The sequence below is a fragment of the Lontra canadensis genome, unplaced genomic scaffold (genome assembly GCF_010015895.1).
Source record: "Lontra canadensis isolate GAN:19392208 unplaced genomic scaffold, GSC_riverotter_1.0 scaffold103, whole genome shotgun sequence".
NCBI lineage: Eukaryota > Metazoa > Chordata > Mammalia > Carnivora > Mustelidae > Lontra > Lontra canadensis.
In genome coordinates, this window is record NW_022631097.1 from 7,191,366 (window position 1) to 7,211,166 (window position 19,801).

A 19,801-nucleotide genomic window follows, 5' to 3' on the forward strand; every position below is an offset into this window, starting at 1 on the left:
TGGGTCCATTGCTAGTTCGAGCGAGAGATTCTAGTGGTGCTGGCAGAGATGGAAAGAGGCAGGCCATCTCTCAATACATTTTTGCAGGTGGAACTGGGACAAAATTTGCTGATGGCCTGGATATGGTAAGGGGGAAGGAAAACTTAAAAATGAAACCAAGGATTCTGGTTTATGTTATTTACTGACAAGGGAAACATTGGACTGAAAACCGGTATGGGAGTGGAAATCATAAGTTTTATTGTGGACACTAACTTTGAGATATTGAAGGGTATCCAAGAATAGTTGTTACTCTGAATAGTTTTGAGAAAAGTCCTGAATTTAAAAAATAAATCTGATAGTAAGCAGGATAAAGACAACATTTAAAATTATAGATATACATAGAATTCCCCAAGAAGAGAATGGAGAAATAGAAGAGCAGGGGAACTAGTTCCAAGTCCTGAGGTAGCCTATTATTTAGAAGACAAGAAGAGTAAAGAAAATCAGCAAAATAGGCTGTGAAGTGGTTAGAAAGGATAGTGTTTCAAGGAGGGAATGGCCAAAGGCTCTGAGAGGTGAAGAAAGACATGAAGAGAGAACCTTCTGGTTTTGGTAACGTGGAAGCTTTAGTGGCACAACCAGGGCAGAAATCAGATTAAACTGAAAACACAATAGGAGATAAGAAATAGTAATGTTCATGTATTAGGTTAACCATATGACCTTGCTGAAATCGGACAGTTTTTGTTGTACAAAAACAGCCATTTCAAATTATTCTTTTTTAAAAAGGTTGGTGGAAGAAAATATGGAGCAGTGTAGAAGGAAAGATGAGGTCAAGTAGAGCCAGGAAGGTGGAAGGAGAGAGTTGTGGGTTTTGGGTGGAAAGGCCAAAACGTGTTCATACAGGGATAAAAGTGAAGCAATTATCAGCTGAGAAAAAGGTGAAGAAAAGGGATGGAAGATTTGGTTATTGAAGAAAAAATGTGAGATAAACCTTACAGAGAGTAGGTAAGTAAACTAACTTGGGAACTGCAGTGGGGATGTTAGGCGCCACTTGAGAACTGTTGAGCATGAATGTGGCAGGGGGTTAAAGCTCAAATGCCACAGGGGCAAGACAAGGAAACAAGTGAAGTAGGCTCAGTGGTGATGAAACTCAAGAATATATATCCGATCTAAATGAGATGACCACTGGATTGCTACCACCCAAACTATCAATCCCATGTATGTCGCCACATCCCTTTTCAAGAGGAGCCAGAAATCTTGATTTTTATGTGACATATCTTAATTCTTAAAACTATGTGTTGAAGAAAACAGAGGTTGCTTTTACCCCAGGTAGTACATTTGTTAGGAGAGTGATAGGGAAGACTGACTTGAGTTAGTTGAGATGGAGTGACTGTAATAATGGCTACGAAAAATTAAGCCAGATAAAGAATATAGAAGCTAAAGGGAATTATTAGTTACAGTTAAGGAGGCGGAGTCAATGTACTAAAAGGAATTGATGAAGACTGGCTCCTGATTTCTCAAGTTCTTGAGAAAGTGAGCTCAAGGCTAAAGACTACAGTCACAGGATATTTAAAAATCAAAATTCTGGAGCCTATGCAGTTTTTAGAAATTACAAATCCAAATGCATCAGGAGAGTAAGTCAAATAAATGTGAAACATCAGTGGAGTAATATTATTTAAATTCAAACAGATTTTTTGTTGCTTAGCTTTTAGAAAATACGTCATAAAAATAACACAATGAGAAAAGCATCAGACGAATTCCAGTATTGGAACATGCTGTGAAATATCTGACCAGTACTCCTCAAACTGTCAAGCTTATCAAAAACAAGGCAAGTCTGAGGAAGCGCCACAGCATCAGAAGACATGATAATTACATATAATGCGGTATTCTGGATGGAATCCTAACAGAAAAAGAATATTAGGACGTCTGAATAAATGAAGGAAATCTGAATAAACAATGGATTTTAGTTATCAATAATGTACAAAATTGGTCCACTAACAGTAACAAATGTCCCATACTAATGTAAAATGTTAATAGGGGAAACTGGGTACCAGGTATACAGAAATTCTGTTACTATTTTCTCAAAAATTTTAAAAAATAAATCTTAACACTACTCTAAAAACATGCTTCTAAAAATACAAATCGGAATGCCTTGGCGGATCGGTCAGTTAGGTGTCGGCCTTTGGCTGGGGTCATGATCCTAGGGCCCTGGGATCGAATCCCCCATCAGGCTCCTTGCTCAGCAGGTAGCCTGCTTCTCCTCCTGCCTGCCGCTCCCCCGTTTGTGCTGTTTCTGACAAATAAATAGATAAAATCTTTAAAAGAAATACATATCAAAAAAGTGAATAAAACAAGGGCTACCTGTATTTCCTAATACTCAGCTTACTAACGGTCAAGATAGTAAAAACCTCTCTTATAGTTCCTTCTCTAGTGGACGTGAAATAGATTTCTAAATTCGATTTTTATCCTCTTTTATTTCTTGACGACTTCCACTACGTATGCACACACACCTAAACAACATATGGTACTGTTTCACATGTGTTAAGATTCTATGTATATAGATTGTCATACTATGTACGTTCTACGCCTTCCTCTTTTTGTCTCAAATTTCTGGGTCTAGTATTGATTTACTGACATATCCCATTATATGAACATCTCATTACTGTATTCTCTTCGGTGGATGTTGCTAATTTTCTGCTTTTACTGACAGTGGTGTTACGCACATCCTCATTTCCCTGTCAAAGTTTCTACCAGATATACACTTAGAAACAGAATACTAGGGTACAGTATTTAAAAATTTGCAGTTTTACTTTGTTTGCCAAACTGCTTTCAAAACGATGCAACATTTACGCACACACTAGCAAGAGCGTGGTATGTCTTGGCTCATAGGGAAAAAAGCTTTTGAAGACACAGAAAGCGGATAATATGCTTGCCTAATTAAAATTTCTATTTTGTGCCCACGTAATCATTTCTGCAAACAAACAGAGCAGTTAGAAGCCCCGCAAAACAATTAGACGCCGTCACACCAACCTCTCCCCGGCGCCCGGAGACGCCGACACAAGCGCTCTTCCGGCGAAGGCTCGACGCAAAGGCGAACGTCAGCACGCTTGGGACGTGGACGTCGTGATTGACGCCCTTGAAGGCCCCTTTCCGGGCTGTCCGGAAAGACCCAAGTGTCGTTTATAGCCTTTTTTTCACAAGAAAGAAAAATATTCTGCCAGCCTCCCCTTGTTCTCTGAGAAGATCCCCTTTCCCAGAGGAGTTGCTTTCTCCTGGCATTTCTTTCAGGCAGTGGTCCGGGCAGCCCGGAGGCCCTTGTAAGGCGCGAGCTGCGGCCCCGCCTCCTTCTTTTCGGCCGGAACCGCCATCTTCCAGGTAGGACTTGCGCGTGGCTCCTGGTGCCGCGTGTCCCACAGACTCGAGTACTGATCCTAAGGCCGCTGCGGTCGTGCATTCAGGTCCTAGAGAGACGGTCTAGTCTGTCCGGGGCCCACTGACCTAGGTGGTGGAGCTATGTTCGTCCAGAACAGGAGTGGCCTGGGCCGGGCGTCGGCCGGGGGCTGGGGACCGGACGGCAAGGCTGCGACCCTAAGAAGGGAGAGACCCGAGAAAAGCGAAGCCGAGTCACTGGGGGTGAGGCAATTCGGGTCAGTCTGAGAAAGAACTTGTTTTTCCTGTGTCCCCATGGCTTCAGCTTCAGTATTCTAGGTCTTCGGATAGGCTTTGTGCAGCCGCATGGCCCAGTGCTTTTCGAACTCTTCAGTACGGTGTTTTTGCTAGTCTTGTAAAGTCTAAACTTGTGATGCTGTTGGATAGGGGCTTATGGGGTAATAGGAATGATTTTACGGATGTAAAGACATGGACTTTAACCCGATGAGGCCTAGGGTTTGAAAACCTGGGCTCGTGGTCCCAGAACAGAGAGGATGCTTTTCATGATAAGAGCTGTAGACCATTTGGCTTTAATGTGTGAAATTAATCCTGTTTAAAGTTGGGGTCCCAGATCCCATTTGGACAAACGGAAAGTGCTTTCAGGCGCTTTCATGTTGCCACGAATACTGTTAACGCTGGGGTGGCATGGGAATAGCTAGGTGTTTCATTTGGAATCTTAGGGAGAAAGTCCTTGAATTGCCCTTTAATCACCCTTTTCTTTTTTTCTTCCTCATCCTTCCCCTTTCTCTTTTTCTTTAATTTCTTAATCTTGTTTGTAAGTGGTAGCTACCAGAGTTGAGCAAACTGCCGGTTGCATTTTACGGTGGGTCCTGTTACAGAATCCACAGCATTGCTGTGTCCTGCGTTAATTATTACTAGTGATTTGAGCCTGCAGAGCATCTCTCCTTGTTTATGAACTTGACACTTCGGTATGAGTTGACACAAATGTAGAGAATTTGAGGATCAAAGTAGAATATCTGCCACTTGATAGATGCTTAATTATCTTTTTAAAAAGTAATGGAAGCGTTTGTTGCATCAGTGATTTGGCTTTGGTGAGTTAGGTGAAACATTGTGTTTCCATACCTCTCAAGCTAATGACTAAGGTACTTTGGCGTCTCTCTTCTTTAAGAAATGTTGATAAAAGGGTACCTTGGTGGCTCAGGGCTTCTCCTCCTCCCTCTGCTGTTCCCCCTTCTTGTGCGCTCTCTCATTTTCCCTCAAATCTTTAAAAAAAAGAACTGTTAATAAGAGACTAAATTACGTTACAATCCAGTCCGGTTAAGCCTGATTTACATATATTTGCCTTGTGGTAGAAGTAATTTTCAGTAATGGTAGTTCTGCTCTTGAATGACCTAGAGCAATAAAACCTATTGTTTCAAACTTTTGAGAAACAGTGAAAGATTTGATGTGAGATGCCTGTATGTGAATTCTTAGATAATGATAATGAACTTACTGTGGTTCAGCAAATAGTCTAGAACTTCGTGAATGCTTTGTAGATTTTACCGCAGTTGATTAACTCCCATTTTGCGGATGAGGATCAGAGTTTAAATATAAATTTCCCAGGGGAGCAAGTGGCAGAATCTCAGTCAGAATTAGGTCAGAAGTTATAAAGCCTGTGTTTTTCCCCTTCAACTCTACATGTTTATTAGTGAGTGATGGAGTAAGTAGTCAGAAATAAATAGGAAGTGATTTGGATTCGTGACAGTTAACAGATGGTTGTGTAAGATACACTGTCACCAAAAAAGAAAAAAAAAGTCAGTAAGAGAAGGGGTTTAATCTACCGTATAAAAATGCAGGGCTGAGGGGTGCCTGGGTGGCTCAGTGGGTTAAAGCTTCTGCCTTCGGCTCTGGTCATGATCCCAGGGTCCTGGGATTGAGCCCTGCACTGGGCTCTGCTTATTGGGGAGCCTGCTTCCCCCTTTCTCTCTGCCTGCCTCTCTGCCTACTGTCAAATAAATAATAAATAAAATCTTTAAAAAAAAGACAGATGTCAGTTTTGCATTTGCATTTGACTGTTTTATACTTTCTGTTTTCAGTAATTTGCCAAAATGACCAACACAAAGGGAAAGAGGAGAGGTACCCGGTACATGTTCTCCAGGCCTTTTAGAAAACATGGTAAGTAAATTTACCCTCCTATGAGAGCAAACATGGCATACATTTATACATTGCATTCTTAATAGATGGCAGTAATTAACCAGCACTTCAAGATGTTTTTGTAATAAATAAAAAGCATAAATTTCATATAGTAGTTTCTTACAAACAAGATTTAAAAATAAAACTGTCAAAGATAAAATATGTTGAAAGCTAGTAAGCTTACATTTTTTTTTAATAAGGTAGACTTCAATCTTGATACTGACGATACTGATTTTTTTGGGTGCAGGAGTTGTTCCTTTGGCCACATACATGCGAATCTACAAGAAAGGTGATATTGTGGACATCAAGGTAAATTCTAAAATTAGGTGAATAACCTACAGAATAATATTAGAAGGTAGAAAAGTTTAATCTAATATTGGAATTCAAATGTGTGTTGCATCTGTTGGCTTTTTATTCTCCTGAATGGGAAAAATCTTTGGTCTGAATAAGAGCTCTTAAGTGTAGAATGGCTCATTTAACTCAGAAACCAGAGTCTCTGAAGTGCTATTCCAGAATCTAAGAATTTTCTCCTAACTTGTTTGTTAACGGGTTATGAAAAAAATGAGGAGTTTGTTGATAACAGAAAGGGATAATACTTTGGTGCAAAATGTAATTGTTGATGGAGACGGAGATGGAGATTGTTATTTTTTTAAATAAACAGTAAAAAGTTCTTTTGTGACCGGTATTTAAATGTATCCTGGTACTCTGGAGCTTAATGATGATTGTCTTTTTGATTGCTTGAAGCAGTGTGAAAAACACATTTCACCGGCTCTGAAGGCTCTTGAGTTACCATTTGAAAGAAAAAATTTGTAGACTATCTTAGTTACTTAAATAAGAGCCAGGATGTAAAAGGAAGGGGAAATGCTGGCATAACTTTCATCTCCTTTCTTAACAGGGAATGGGCACTGTTCAAAAGGGAATGCCCCACAAATGTTACCATGGCAAAACTGGAAGAGTCTACAATGTTACTCAGCATGCTGTTGGTATTGTTGTAAACAAACAAGTTAAGTAAGTAATGTCAGAGTTCTTTTTAGCAGATTAGTATTCCCTCATACCCCCTTTTCACTTTGCCAATTTGACTTATGTCTTTATTGGTCATTCAAGTGGGGCAAAGGAAACATCCTTTCAAAACTCAAGCAAACTGGGTGTTTGCCTTGTATCCTGTCAGAGGAAACACATTGAACTAGACTTAATGGAAAGTTTTATTAGGGTTTGGTATTAAGCAGTTCTAGTTTTCAAAGTATAAAAAGAAGTGTAAGTGGTAAATTCAGTTAGTGATTTGGTTTTGGCTTATGGTACTTCAAGGTCTGTCACCTCATCAAAAGGAGGCTTGAGGGGCACCTGGGTGGCTCAGTGGGTTAAAGCCTCTGCCTTCGGCTCAGGTCATGATCCCAGAGTCCTGGGATCATTTGCTCCGCTTCCGGCTCTCTGCTCAGCAGGGAACCTGTCCCCGCCCCGGCCTGCTTGTGATCTGTCAAATAAATAAATAAAATCTTTAAATAAAAGGGGGGGAGGCTTGAAAGTGGAGATGTTTGGTGACGTATGGGTGCACAGTCCATTAAGTATCTAACTCTTGGTTTCGGCTTGGCTTGTGGGATGGAGCCCCGAGTCAGGCTCCACAATCAGCATGGAGTCTGCTTAAGACTCTCCCTGCCCCCAATAAACCTTTTATTTTTAGAGAGACCGTCAGCAGCGTGGGGAGGGGCAGAGGGAGAAAAGAGACAATCTCCAGCATACACCCTGCTGAGTGTAGATCCCGAAAACGGCTCAGTCCCATGACACTGGGATGGTGACCTGAGCCAAAACCCAAGAGTGGGATGCTCAACGGCTGAGCCACCCAGGCACCCCAGTGAATAAATGTTTAAAAAAAAAAAAAAAGTGGAGGTGTTTGCTTCAAGTTTTCTTCTAGTACAATTAAAGATTATAAATTAGCCATCACCTTGCTGTGTAATCCTATTTGTAGGTAAAAGGTTTATGGTTTATTTAATAAATGAAATTGCCAAGTAAAATTGGACTTTGTTAAATTTTTGCTGAAGCATTTATAGTAATGTTGATTCTCCCCAGGGGCAAGATTCTTGCCAAGAGAATTAATGTCCGCATTGAGCATATTAAACATTCAAAGAGCCGAGATAGCTTCCTGAAGCGTGTAAAGGAAAATGATCAGAAAAAGAAGGAAGCCAAAGAGAAAGGTACTTGGGTTCAGCTGAAGCGTCAGGTGAGTGCTTGACAGATGGTTTTTGTTATTAATCTTCGGAATTTTAAAACTTGCTCAGTAGTAATTTCTTTTTCATATAAAGGCGAATGAATTAAGTATTTTATTTCTTTGTTTCTGAGAACACTTCAAAACAGATCACGTCCCTGTTGTAATTGTTCCCTTGGTGTTTTTTTTTTTTTTTTTTTCCCAATAGCCTGCTCCACCCAGAGAAGCACATTTCGTGAGAACCAATGGAAAGGAGCCCGAACTGCTGGAACCCATTCCCTATGAATTCATGGCATGATAAATATAAAGAAAATAAAAGACCTCAAGACTGTAAAATTGTTTCTCTTAATTGAGTAGAAGTGTAGTGTCCTTTCCCCAAAAAAATACTTAAAGCAAACTTTGTGTCCTAATTCTTTGGGTGATATCTTTATTCAAACTTAGTGGCTTTTTTTCTTGCTGAAAGATCTGAGGTGGTTTATCATAGAAAAGAACATACTCAGTTGGTTAGAAAACTGCCAGATATTACTTTAAAAATATTTATGGTTGGCAAATAGTCTCTCCAAATCCCAAAGAAAAAAATGTAAAAAATACGTGAAAGATTATCTGTTGCATTGCATTTAAGCTTAGGGAAAGTTGAGTCTTGGAATTGTATCCTGCCTTAAATAGCTGTTGTGAGGTTAAAGAACTTGCCTTTGAAGAGTACTATTTAAAAATAGATGGTTTAAAGCACTCTGTTTGGTTCCTCCTAAATTGTTTTCCTTATCATTTCCTGTTATGGTTTTCCTGTATGTTGCTCTGGCTCTTGGGAAAATTTTGGTTCTTGGAATTGCTTGCTTTCCCCAGTTCCTTTGTACTTGTATCTTTCCCTGAAATACCTATACTTTAAGTTGGTGAATTCCTGATAGTTCTTTGTTCACCTTGAGTGTCATAGGTGAACCTTCCCTGATAAAAGTAATTTATGGAGAGGAATGAATGGAAGTGCTTGGAATCAGAGAAGAGAAATTATGGTTTGGGATGGTAGAATAAATCCCTTATGCCTGTTCCCACTACAGGTGTGTTCATAATTTTTAAAAACTTGATCTTCACATTAGATCTGGGTTTAAAAAACTCTTAGTATGTCCTCCTGGGTCCTGGCACATAGTAAATATTTCTTTTATTTATTTTTAAAGATTTTATTTATTTGACAGAGATCACAAGTAGGCAGGGAGGCAGGCAGAGAGGGGGAAACAGGCTCCCCGCCAAGCAGAGAGCCCGACACAGGACTTGATTCCAGGACCCCGAGATCATGACCCAAGCTGAAGGCAGAGGCTTAACCCACTGAGCCACCCAGGCACCCAATAAGTATTTCATAATTTTTTTTTTTAAAGATTTTATTTATTTGACAGATCACAAGTAGGCAGAGAGAGGAGGAAGCAGGCTCCCTGCTGAGCAGAGAGCCTGATGGACGATGGATGCCGGGCTGGATCCCAAGACCCTGAGATCATGGCCTGAGCCAAAGGCAGAGGCTTAACCCTCTGAGCCACACAGGTGCCCCTTCATAAATGTTTTTTGAATTGAGGAAAGCACTGCCTTTTTTTCTTTTTTAACGTTTTTTGTTTTAGATTTTTGTTTTGTTTTGTTTTAGATTTTTAAAATTTATTTGAGAGAGGTAGCACAAGCTGGGAGAAGGAGAAGCTGGCTCCCTGCCAGCAGGGAACCTGATGGGCTCAGTCTCCGGACCCTGGGATCATGATCTGAGCCAAAGGCAAATGCTTAACCAGTTGAGCCACCCAAGTGCGCCAGACACATTTTCTAATTTCTGTATGTATGCTTAATTTTGTTTTCCTAGGACTTCACCAAACTAGAGTGATTTGGATTTTAAAGGTCTCAAAACAATTTTGTTCATGTGTAATTGAGATTTAATATTAAGTCTCCTACATGATGTAGAAAGATCGGGAAACCTCAAACTTTGTTCATTTTTCAGCAGTTCGTATTAACCTTACTGTTGACCCATGTAAAATGAGGGTATTGTCTATATGTGTATAGAGATTGGACCAAATGATTCCCAGAGGTCCTTTATGCACATAGGACCTGTGACTCCATATTCCTATGACACCAGATGACAATTGTGACAAAAGACATGGCAGAGGATCTGGTCCCTAAATTCAGGAGGGCTGGTGAAGGTGAATATTGAGATAAAAGGGCTGTAAATATAACTAGTTTAGGGGAGTTCTTAGGGCAGGTCACCATAAAGTGAACTCTTTCAACTGATGTATGGTGTGGCGATTTTCTAATGCACTATGAATGGCGATAGTGGTACTGTGAATGTACATAAACCATTTTTAGTATTGGAGTGCAGTCCGACTTGGTTTTGGCTTAGGTCTCAGTGTCATGAGGTCAGGCTTTGCTGTAGGCTCCAATGGTTGTCAAGTATGGTTCCTCACCTGACATCAACATTTTGGGGGAACTTGTTAAAGATGTGGGCCTACTAAACCAAATTCTAGGGATGAGCCCTACACTTCAGAACCTCTCTGGGTGACTGATGCTTGCTCAAGTTTGAGAACCACTGATCTATGTATTTAGTCATCTCTAATATACTTGAGACTCAAATTTCAGAACTCATGTTCTCTGAACCTCTATTTCCAGCTCCCTCTTGGGCAGCTCCATCTGGATATCCTGGAAATACACAGATTGGAGAAACAAATTGCATCAAACTCCCTAGCTTTGAGTAATGTGTGTGTGCTGATAAATTACGTGCCTGCCTTGAAGTGCAGGTCCTTTTAAATAATGAGAAATTGTTACAGATTGTAGAATTAGAAAAGAATCTCTTACTGTACAATTCCCTTTTCTACACTTGGTGAGGATGAAGAAAAATGTTCTAAATTTTAACCTTTCTGCCCAATTCATTTACCGTAAATGAAGGTAATGAAGTAAATGAAGGTGCATGGCTCCTTGAACTTTCGATTCTATCTTTTCTGATCTAGCCAGGTACATTTTGAGAACTTCTGTTTTTGTTGAGTTGAGCATGATCCCAAGGGCTGAATGAAATTAACATTCTCAATGTTGTGGCAGAAAAAAAACCAGTTTCATATCCACTGTATTCTCACTAGAGTCAACCTTTCCCTGTACTATGATAGGGGAAAAAAGTAGAAAAAAAAAACAATTTTGCTAAAACTTAGAAATAAAAGTTGATAAGAATGAAGTAGGTTTATCTTTTTGAGCACAAGAGAAATAAAACAATTAGATTTGGAATACACGTGTTTATCCCATCCCCACTTAAAAGGAAAACAGTTGGTATTGTTGATACAAAAGCTTTCCCAGAATCTGTGAGACAAGTTACTCGGTTATGAGTAATAGCAGTGAGGCAGCATCTGCAGCTCGTATTGCTGAGGCAGAAAGTGTTTACAGAGGAGTGAATAAGCGAAGGGTTTCTGTATTGTTCTTTCCAAACTGCAAATGTGTGTGGTGAGGATTAACTGACAGGCTAGCTCATAAAGCCCCAAGTGAGAAAAGCATAGAGAAAATGCTTTGATACCTACTTCCTTGCAAGATTGGGATTTATGGAAATCATTTGATTGGGAAAAGAATGCAGTGAGGTACTCTATTCTAAATGAGGTGATGGCCTAGCTCAAGTTGAGGATGTGATTGAACTTCTTGCTCCTGAGTGAGGAGGTTCAAAATAATTGCTTATGGAAGATGAATAAGGAAACAGTTCTAAGATCTAGAGAGCAAGATGATACTCTGTTCATTAAATGCTCATAACACTGACCCTATTACAGTCAGGGTTACCCTCATTAAGAGTTCAGTGGCTTTACATAACCTCTAGATAAATCCCTGAGCATATAATGCATTGCCATCCACAGTTTGGTCCCCAACTTTTTGGACCATCCACCCCATCCTTTCTAATGTTTGGTACTACTCATAGCTCCCCAGACTTGTATCATACTTCTACTTTGAGGATTTTGCTCATGCTGTTCCTTCAACTTGACATGCCATCTCCCACCTTCTGTTTCCACCTACCAAATATTACTCATGCTCAGAGACCAGGCCAATTCTTCCTGTAGCTTTCCCTGATTACCACCACCTCCCTCCCCCATTCAGATTTAATTCTTCCTATCCCAGCTCTGTTGGGAGTTGGCACCCCGACCTGCTTTGTCATTCCTTTTACATGACCAGAGTGTTTTCATCCTGCTTTCTGCATCAATGGAAAATGCCAAGATGAGAAATCAGAGGGGTTGGAGTGTCTCCTACGGAATGGCTCAGTGACTTCGGGTAAGTAACTAACCTTGTCTGAACCTCAATTTAGGAGATAGTTAACCCACTTTACAGGTTTAGATTAAAAAAGAAATGGAATTTTTTGACAAATTTATGAAGAATAATGAATTTTGGGGCACCTGGGTGGCTCAGTGGGTTGAGCCTCTGCCTTCAGCTTGGTCCTGGGATTGAGCCCCGCATCGGGCTCTCTGCTCAGCGGGGAGCCTGCTTCCCCCTCTTTCTGCCTGCCTCTCTGCCTACTTGTGATCTCTCTCTCTGTCAAATAAAATCTTTTAAAAAAATAATTAATTTCACTATGGAGATGTCTGTGAAGGCAGGCAGGAATGTCTTAGACCTTGTCATCCCCCTCAGTAGATGATTGGTAATAGAAAATTAGCTGTTCTTTGTATTCTGTACCAGCACTTAGAGGAGCCTTGCAGTGAGTAGATTTTCAGTAATTTTGACTGTTGAAATAAACTAGGGAGCTAGTAGGAAAGCACAATTTTTATTCTGGTGAAATTACCTAAAGGTAGTCTGTGAGTCTCCAGAAAGTTCATTGTTCAAGGATTTAGGATACACACAAAGAGTTGGTATTAGGAGGGGATGGATGGTGGAGAGGGGTTATTGAACCGGAGGAGGACCCTTGGCAGCTTTGCCTCAGGACTAGCAATCAAGCTTATTTAGCTGGTAAAGGGTTAATAACTTCCCAAGGCTGTTATTGGCAAATACCGAATTCTGCCCTTCATACTCATTCTGAACACCCACAGGATTTGTGTATCCATATCTGTGCCTACGCATTTCCATTATCATTTTAAAACCACTTCAGTATGCCTGTATTACATTGGTTGCAGTACACTTTTACATAACTCTGGACACAAAGAAATCCAAGATGAAATAGAACTCAAGCAGCAACAATTTAGGCAATACTATTTATAATGTTCAGTAACTGTTCAGTAACATACTGTCTATTAAAAGGTCATGGATTCTCTTGTCTATTTGCAAATGCAAAGAGCTTTCCAAGGGGAATAAAATAACATTTTGAGCTCTGAGCAAAGGTGCGAATGTGCATGCAAAATGGAATGTAATTATCAGTGGACAGAGAACAGTCGTAGGAATCTTACTTATTGGGTGATCTTAAACTAAAATGATCTTACTCCTGACAGGGAATGTAGGGTATGGAATGAGGTGTAGCGGTAAGTCCAAGATTGAGCCAAGAAAGTGCTCTCTTTTCCCTTGAGAGTTCTGCATTTTAATCCCAGGAGAGTGAAAGGTGTTTGTGGCAGAGTTGGGTGATTCCTGCTCAACGGTGATCTGTTCTTCTATTTCTTGATTTTTAATGGGGGAGCAAGTTGTCTGCTAGCTCCTGGGGAGGAGTTAGGGTTGTTTTAAGGTAGTGACAATCCCAGTCTTCTTTGCTAGTACTTGGATAAACTCTCAGCTTCTCGGTACTGGAGACTGAGAGGTAAGAGAAAGTCTGCTGGGTTCTGAGAATTATTTTATTTCATAATGGAGATGAATAGAGTCCCACTCTCCCTTGCTTTAGTGAGGACTTGGTGTTTGATGAAACGGGCCATTTTGTGTTCAAAGAGAGCCAAGAGCATCTGGGACCCAACGACTTGGGCCCCTATCACTGAAGAGCTGAAGGATCCCTGGAGCCTAATAGTTTCATGGTTGTTCTATAAATAGTAACTGTCTTTATGGTTCTCTCTCTCCTGTCAAGGAATGAGGTGCCCTGCTTTAAGTCTTTCCAGTTAAACTGAAGTTGAACAGAAGGGGATTGCCTTGTAAGCTGCCAAAAGTCAGTGCAACTGAAATACAGCAGTTCATCTCAGGACATTTCCTGGAACACTTTCTCTCGAGAGTAGGTTGCTCTCAAAACCAAGCTATTGGGATGATGGTTACACACATGACTCCTGTCTTTTCCAGTTCACACAGTGAAGACATCATTTATTCATTTATTCATTCAGAAAGTTGGTCAATGAACAAAGAACCACCTAAGTCCAGGGTGCCACTATGTGCTGGTGCTAAAGACACAAGCTAGAGTCTCTGCCCCTGGGCCCCTCCCCACCCCCGCTGAGACACTCTCGAAACAAATTTAACAGAAAGTGACAGTTGAGATCAGTGGTGCTAAGAGTGTCCTAAGAGGGAGAAACTGGGAGATAGAGGTGGGGATGGGTGATCGAAGAAAGCTTCCAAGAGAGGAGCAAATAAACAAGTCCTCATCTAGTCCTAGTCTACAGCGGGAGTCCTGAAGAATTCACCTGAGAGGTGAAGAGAGCAGTGGGGCTGGAAAAGGGGAGATGTCAAGGGGTGTAGGCAATAGAAATGGTGGAACTTGAAGTGAGAGTGGTTGGAGTCAAGGATGGCTCCTAGGTTGCTGGTCTGGAATTCTGAGTAGATGGAAACATGCGTTAGTGTAGCTGGTTGCTGAAAGTGGATTCCATTCTCTATCCCTCTCTGCATCCCACCCAGCCCTTTCTTTTTTCTTTAAAATATTTATTTCAGAGAGGTAGGTAGTGCAAGAGCCGGGAGGAGGGGAGGGGAGGACAGAAGGAGAGGAAGCAGACTTCCCACTGAGGGGTGAGCCCAAGGCAGGGCTCCATCTCCCAACCCAGAGATAATGACCTGAGCCCCTGAGCGGAGACCAAGAGCTCAATGCGTAACCGACTGAGCCACCCAGCCCTTTCAAAGGTGATTTCAGTGCCCTCCGCTGAGGAGTGGAGTGGATCCCTTCCCCTCTCCTTGAATTTGGGCTGGAATTGTGACTGCAGCAGAGGTTATGGTTTCCACCCTGGAGTAGGGCTCAAGAGGCCTTTTCACTCTGAAACCTGCTCAGCCACCAGGAGAGCAAACCTTAGCCAGCCAGTGTGTGTGGGTGGGTGGGTGGACTCAGACTTGTGAATCTGCCACTGCCCCTCCCCCATCACTGCTGACAGCTGGCCAGCTACCATCCCCCCTCTCCCAGCTCTTTGCAGATACATGAAAGGGCCCAGCCTAGGTCAACTGAGTCTAGCCTAGATTAGGATAACATAACCACTGACCTATAGAGGTAAGCAACTAAGGGGGATTGCTGTTTTAAGCCATTAAGTTTTGAGCAGTTTGCAGCAAAAGCTAACTAATACAACCAAGACAGAAAGCAATAAGGATGGGGCCCTCCATTAGGCAATTAGACATATGAGGCTGGTATACTGGAGGCCAGAAGCATGGAGTTCTAACCTGTAAGGATCAAATCCCAAGCCTTCTGCCATACTATGGTGGGCTCCCCAAACCCAAGACCAGGCCATTTTTCTCTTTTGTGTCCCCTTCTTCCACTACCCCATCCTTATCCTAAACTTCATTTTACACTTAGAAGTAAATACTTGGGGGCGTCTGGGTGGCTCAGTTGGTTAAGAGTCTGCCTTCGGCTCAGATCATGATCCCAGTGAGGTCCTGGGATGCAGCCCCTTATCAGGCTACCTGTTCAGTGGGAAGCCTGCTTCTCCCTCTCCGTCTCCCTCTCCCTCTCCCCTGCTTGTGTTGTCTCTGTTGCTGTGTCTCTCTGTCAAATAAATAAATAAATAAAATCTTAAAAAAAGTACGTGAATAATAAAAGCAAATGCATGACTCAAGTGCATAGGACAGTATTAATGACAGAGAATTAGTCCAAAGAGCCAAAGCTCCCAGAGGATGGAATGTGTATTGAGTGTTCACTAATGAGCGGATTAAACCAAGGCCAGCCTCTAGGGTCTGAGGTTGGAGGCTGAGCAGCAAACAATTACTGCCCCGAGGCTTCGCAAACCTGGAGCAAGGTCACAGTGACTGCAGTTCCCTTATACCGCTACTAATTCACGGCTTTACCCTCCTCCTTTTTCCTTAGTAATGTCACCCCTCAGCATCTTATGAAAATAAAAAGGGCAACAGACCCATCAGGAATTTATCCCTCCCATTGTTGCAGAAATATCCGACTGATGGCACTTTTTCCTCTTTCTTCCCTCCCGCAGCTCATAACTGATCTCGGGTTCACCCACTGGTCTAGTGACCCGGGCTAGTCTCTGCGGGGTGGAGGGGCCCCCAGGGCGGCGCCGGCACAGCCTGACCAGAGGCCTCCCACGCGCTCGCGGAACGGTGGCTGTCCTTCTGGGGCCCGGGGCGGAGCGCTGCAGGCGGTGAGGCTGTGCGCCCGCCCCCGGCGCCCGGCCACTCGGCTCTCCAGCGCCGGCCTTGCGGGCCCCAGCGGGAAGGGGCGGGAAGGGGCGGGAAGGGGGCGGGGCCGGAGGTGGCCGCCCCGCCCTCACGGCGCGCGCCCAGCCCTTTAAAAACCGCCCACCCTGACAGCTCGGTCGGCCGCTGCGGTCCCCGAGCACTGCTCGCGAGTTCCTCCGCTGCGCCTGAGGCCGGGCTCGGCGGGCTTGCGCTCTCGGTGGCGGGACCCGCTCGACAGACGCGCTCTCAATGCGGCCGCCAACCATGTCTGGGCACTGTTTGCTCGCGCCCATCCCCGAGTCCTCCTCCGACTGCCTCCTGCCCAAGGACATCAAGCTGGCCGTGCTGGGCGCCGGCCGGGTGGGGAAGAGCGGTGAGTACCCAGGGGGTTGCGCGGGGACGACCGGGCGTTGGGGAAGAGCCGGAGCTCTGGGCGGAGGGGAGGAGGCTGGAGCGCCAGGAAGAACCTGGAAGTTTCCGCGCCAGCCACGGCTCTCCCCCGCCAGCCCGCTTTCCCCGCTGCTTCCCCGGGGCGTCTACTCCTGGGCTCGCGCCTGACTTGCCCCCTGCAGGAGGAGGGGGACTGGCGCGGCAGGTGGATACCTGCGGTCACACCCGCCGCAAAACCCGTGGGAGACTGCCACGGCCGCACCCTTGGCTTTGCAGAGCCTTGCAACGTGGGCAATACCCGTTGTTCTGCGGTCCGGCGCCCTCTCCTTTTCCAAGAGAGCGTCCCGGCTTTACTGTTCTGTCCTAGTCCTTTAATTGATTTTCCTATTTTTCCTTTTCAGCAATGATCGTGCGCTTCCTGACCAAGAGATTCATCGGTGATTATGAACCGAATACAGGTTAGAATAATTTCGTGCTCTCTGCTTTTATGGCCGCATGCTCCGATTTTCTTTTTTCTGATACGTATGTAGGAATTTTAAAGCAAACTCTCCTTCATCCTTCAGGCAAATTGTATTCACGGCTGGTCTACATAGAGGGAGACCAGCTATCCCTGCAGATCCAGGACACCCCCGGGGGCATCCAGGTAAGGACAGCGGGAAGCAAAACAGCTCACCACCTCCCACACACCCGGGGGCTCCCCAGCAGGAGCAAGATGTGTAAACACACCTGTTTCGCATTTCCGTGAAGGCCGGGCTGTCCGCAGGGGGGCTGTTAGAAACCCTCCTGGTAGGGACAGGGTGAGTGGATGGTTAGACTGGCAGCTTCCTCCAGTCCAGCATCTCCAAAGGGGAGAGATAGTTAACAGTCTCTTTGCAGCTCTGGCTGAGACATCACTCACAATTTGCAGGGTTGGGGCTCACCGCTTTTTTCAGAGCGGGGCCATGAACCCATTAACCGAACTGTTGGTGGTGGGATTCCTGAGCCAGTCCTCTCCGCTAGCAAGGACAGCAAGAGTGCTTCTGTTTGTAACTGTTCCCTCAAGTCAGTTAATTGCAACCAGATAGCCCCCTGGCAAGCAGTCAGGAATTTAACTTGATTAACAAGTTATTAATTGCTCTCCCTTGGAGGGAGGAAAGGTCTTGTGGAAGAACAGAAAAAAGGAATTTGTTTCTGTAACATTCTCAAAAGGACATGCTAAAAATATTTTTATGGGCTTGGGAAAAGATATTTATCTTGGCTTATTTTCAAGGTTTTGTTTATTCTCAGTTCCCTAAAGATTGCGCCATTCTTCTTTGAAAGTTCTCACTGAAGTCCTTCTGCAGTCAGCCAGGGCTCGCCACAGAATACCCGCCAAGCAGGGGTTTAAGGATAATGCATTGGCAACAGCTGTAAAATAACCCAGGCAGGGAGCTTGCTCTTCCTGCATCCAAAGCCTCCTCCTGCAGAAGCTAGGTAGCGTCTGCAAACTGTATTTAAGATTTCTCTTTTGAATGTTTTTTTGCAAGCGTTGCTCTGATGTTATTTTGAGTCCTCTCCCACTGAGGGCTTCCTTGATCCAGACTCGTTTTGATCTTTCTCAGGTCCAAGACAACCTGACCCAGTTAGTTGATTCCCTGTCCAAGTGTGTGCAGTGGGCAGAGGGCTTTCTGCTGGTCTACTCCATCACAGACTACGACAGCTACCAGTCCATCCGCCCCCTTTACCACCACATCCGGAAGGTCCACCCTGACTCTAGGGCCCCTGTCATCATCGTGGGCAACAAAGGGGACCTTCTCCATGCCCGTCAGGTGCAAACGCATGATGGCATTCAACTGGCCAATGAACTGGGCAGCCTGTTCCTTGAAATTTCCACCAGTGAAAACTATGAGGACGTCTGTGATGTGTTTCAGCATCTCTGTAAAGAGGTGAGCAAGCTGCACAGCCTCAGCGGGGAGAGGAGGAGGGCCTCCATCATTCCCCGGCCGCGCTCTCCCAACATGCAAGACCTCAAGAGGCGCTTCAAACAGGCTCTGTCTTCCAAAGTGAAATCCCCCTCTGCACTGGGGTAAACCCATCTCACACCGACTTGGCTCCTTTTTACTGTGCATTTGTGCAGCTGAAAAAGACTGGGGACCTCCCTTTTTAATTGCACATTCAAAGTTTATTTTTATACAGACTATTGGTTTTCAAGTGTATGTGTATTTCTGAAAACCCAGTGATTGCCTAGAAGTTGGTAGAGATTTTTTTAAATAAAATGATTTTTTTTTTTTTACTGTAACTGCTAGCCACTTTTCCATTAAAGGCAAAATGGCAACATTGCTCCTTGTTTTCTAAATGTCTTTTTATAGAAATCAGACTTGCACCAGAGCCCAGAACGGCTCCATGCTTGCCCTCAGTCTGAACTCCTGTTGGTGTCTTGTGGTACTAGGGGGGCCGATGTAGAGGGAATCTGTTGTGGGAGAAAGGAAAGAATGTGGAAGAGAAAAGATTTGAGCAACTGCAGGATGTCTGTCAACTAGGGCACTTTGCCACCGGCATGAAATTGATACCATGTGATTTTCAAGGAAAGGGGTTCATAGTATGCTGGTGTTAACAAGTTGGAAACATGAATGGCTATTTTATTTATTGGTGCAAATGGAAGTCTACCCTCTCTACCTGCATTAGAAAACAGAAATTTTTCATGTCAATAAGTACACCCTACCTAGAGTTGCTTAAACATTCTCCTTCCCGGGGTGCCAGGGTGGCTCAGTCCCTTAAGTGTCGGACTCTTGATTTTGGCTCTGGTCATGATTTCAGGGTCGCGGGATTGAGCCCCACGTTGGAACCTGTATCGGGCTCCATGCTGGGCATGGAACCTGCTTAAGAGTCTCCCTCTCCCTGTGCTCCTCCCCCCTCCCCGCCCCCCAAATTCTCCTTCCTGCTCTTTCTCCCTGACCCTTGAATCCAACAGGGCACCTGATCTGTCAGTTCTCTCTCCTGTTTTTCTCTGAAACATCACTCTGCCAGAGTCCAGGCCTGTATAGCTCTCTTGCCCTGACTGGCAGGCAAGTGCAGGTGAGACCGGTTTCTTGGCCTCTGGACTCATACCCCTCTAATTCTTTCTTTAGACCAGAACAACCCACCTAAAACCAACCCTAATCATTTATTTCCCTGATTGAAAAACCTCAGCTGTGTTCCCCTTAGCCGCCGGATAAAATATAAATGAGGCATGGCGTCAAGATTCTTTACCACCTCAGGGTGCCTGGGTGGCTCTGGTTAAGCGTCTGCCTTCAGCTTAGA

General features: G+C 43.9%; 2 protein-coding genes and 2 non-coding genes across 4 annotated transcripts; all 4 read left to right on the plus strand.

Annotated features, from left to right (window-relative positions):
• The first annotated feature begins 3,259 nt into the window (after positions 1–3,259).
• RPL21 (ribosomal protein L21) lies at positions 3,260–8,064 on the plus strand. Its single transcript, XM_032838168.1, has 6 exons — positions 3,260–3,351; positions 5,442–5,520; positions 5,786–5,847; positions 6,434–6,546; positions 7,603–7,753; positions 7,947–8,064. Exons 2-6 carry the CDS (start codon positions 5,454–5,456, stop codon positions 8,034–8,036), a joined length of 483 nt encoding a protein of 160 aa, XP_032694059.1. The 5' UTR covers positions 3,260–3,351; positions 5,442–5,453; the 3' UTR covers positions 8,037–8,064.
• LOC116855511 lies at positions 6,248–6,318 on the plus strand. Its single transcript, XR_004380368.1, has one exon. It is a non-coding gene; the product is annotated as a small nucleolar RNA SNORD102 (small nucleolar RNA).
• LOC116855513 lies at positions 6,591–6,717 on the plus strand. The gene has a single exon (XR_004380370.1). It is a non-coding gene; the product is annotated as a small nucleolar RNA SNORA27 (small nucleolar RNA).
• An 8,274-nt stretch (positions 8,065–16,338) lies between the features above and the next one.
• RASL11A (RAS like family 11 member A) lies at positions 16,339–18,841 on the plus strand. The gene is made up of 4 exons (XM_032838246.1): positions 16,339–16,526; positions 16,945–17,001; positions 17,107–17,186; positions 18,124–18,841. Exons 1-4 carry the CDS (start codon positions 16,403–16,405, stop codon positions 18,589–18,591), a joined length of 729 nt encoding a protein of 242 aa, XP_032694137.1. The 5' UTR covers positions 16,339–16,402; the 3' UTR covers positions 18,592–18,841.
• Positions 18,842–19,801: the final 960 nt, after the last annotated feature.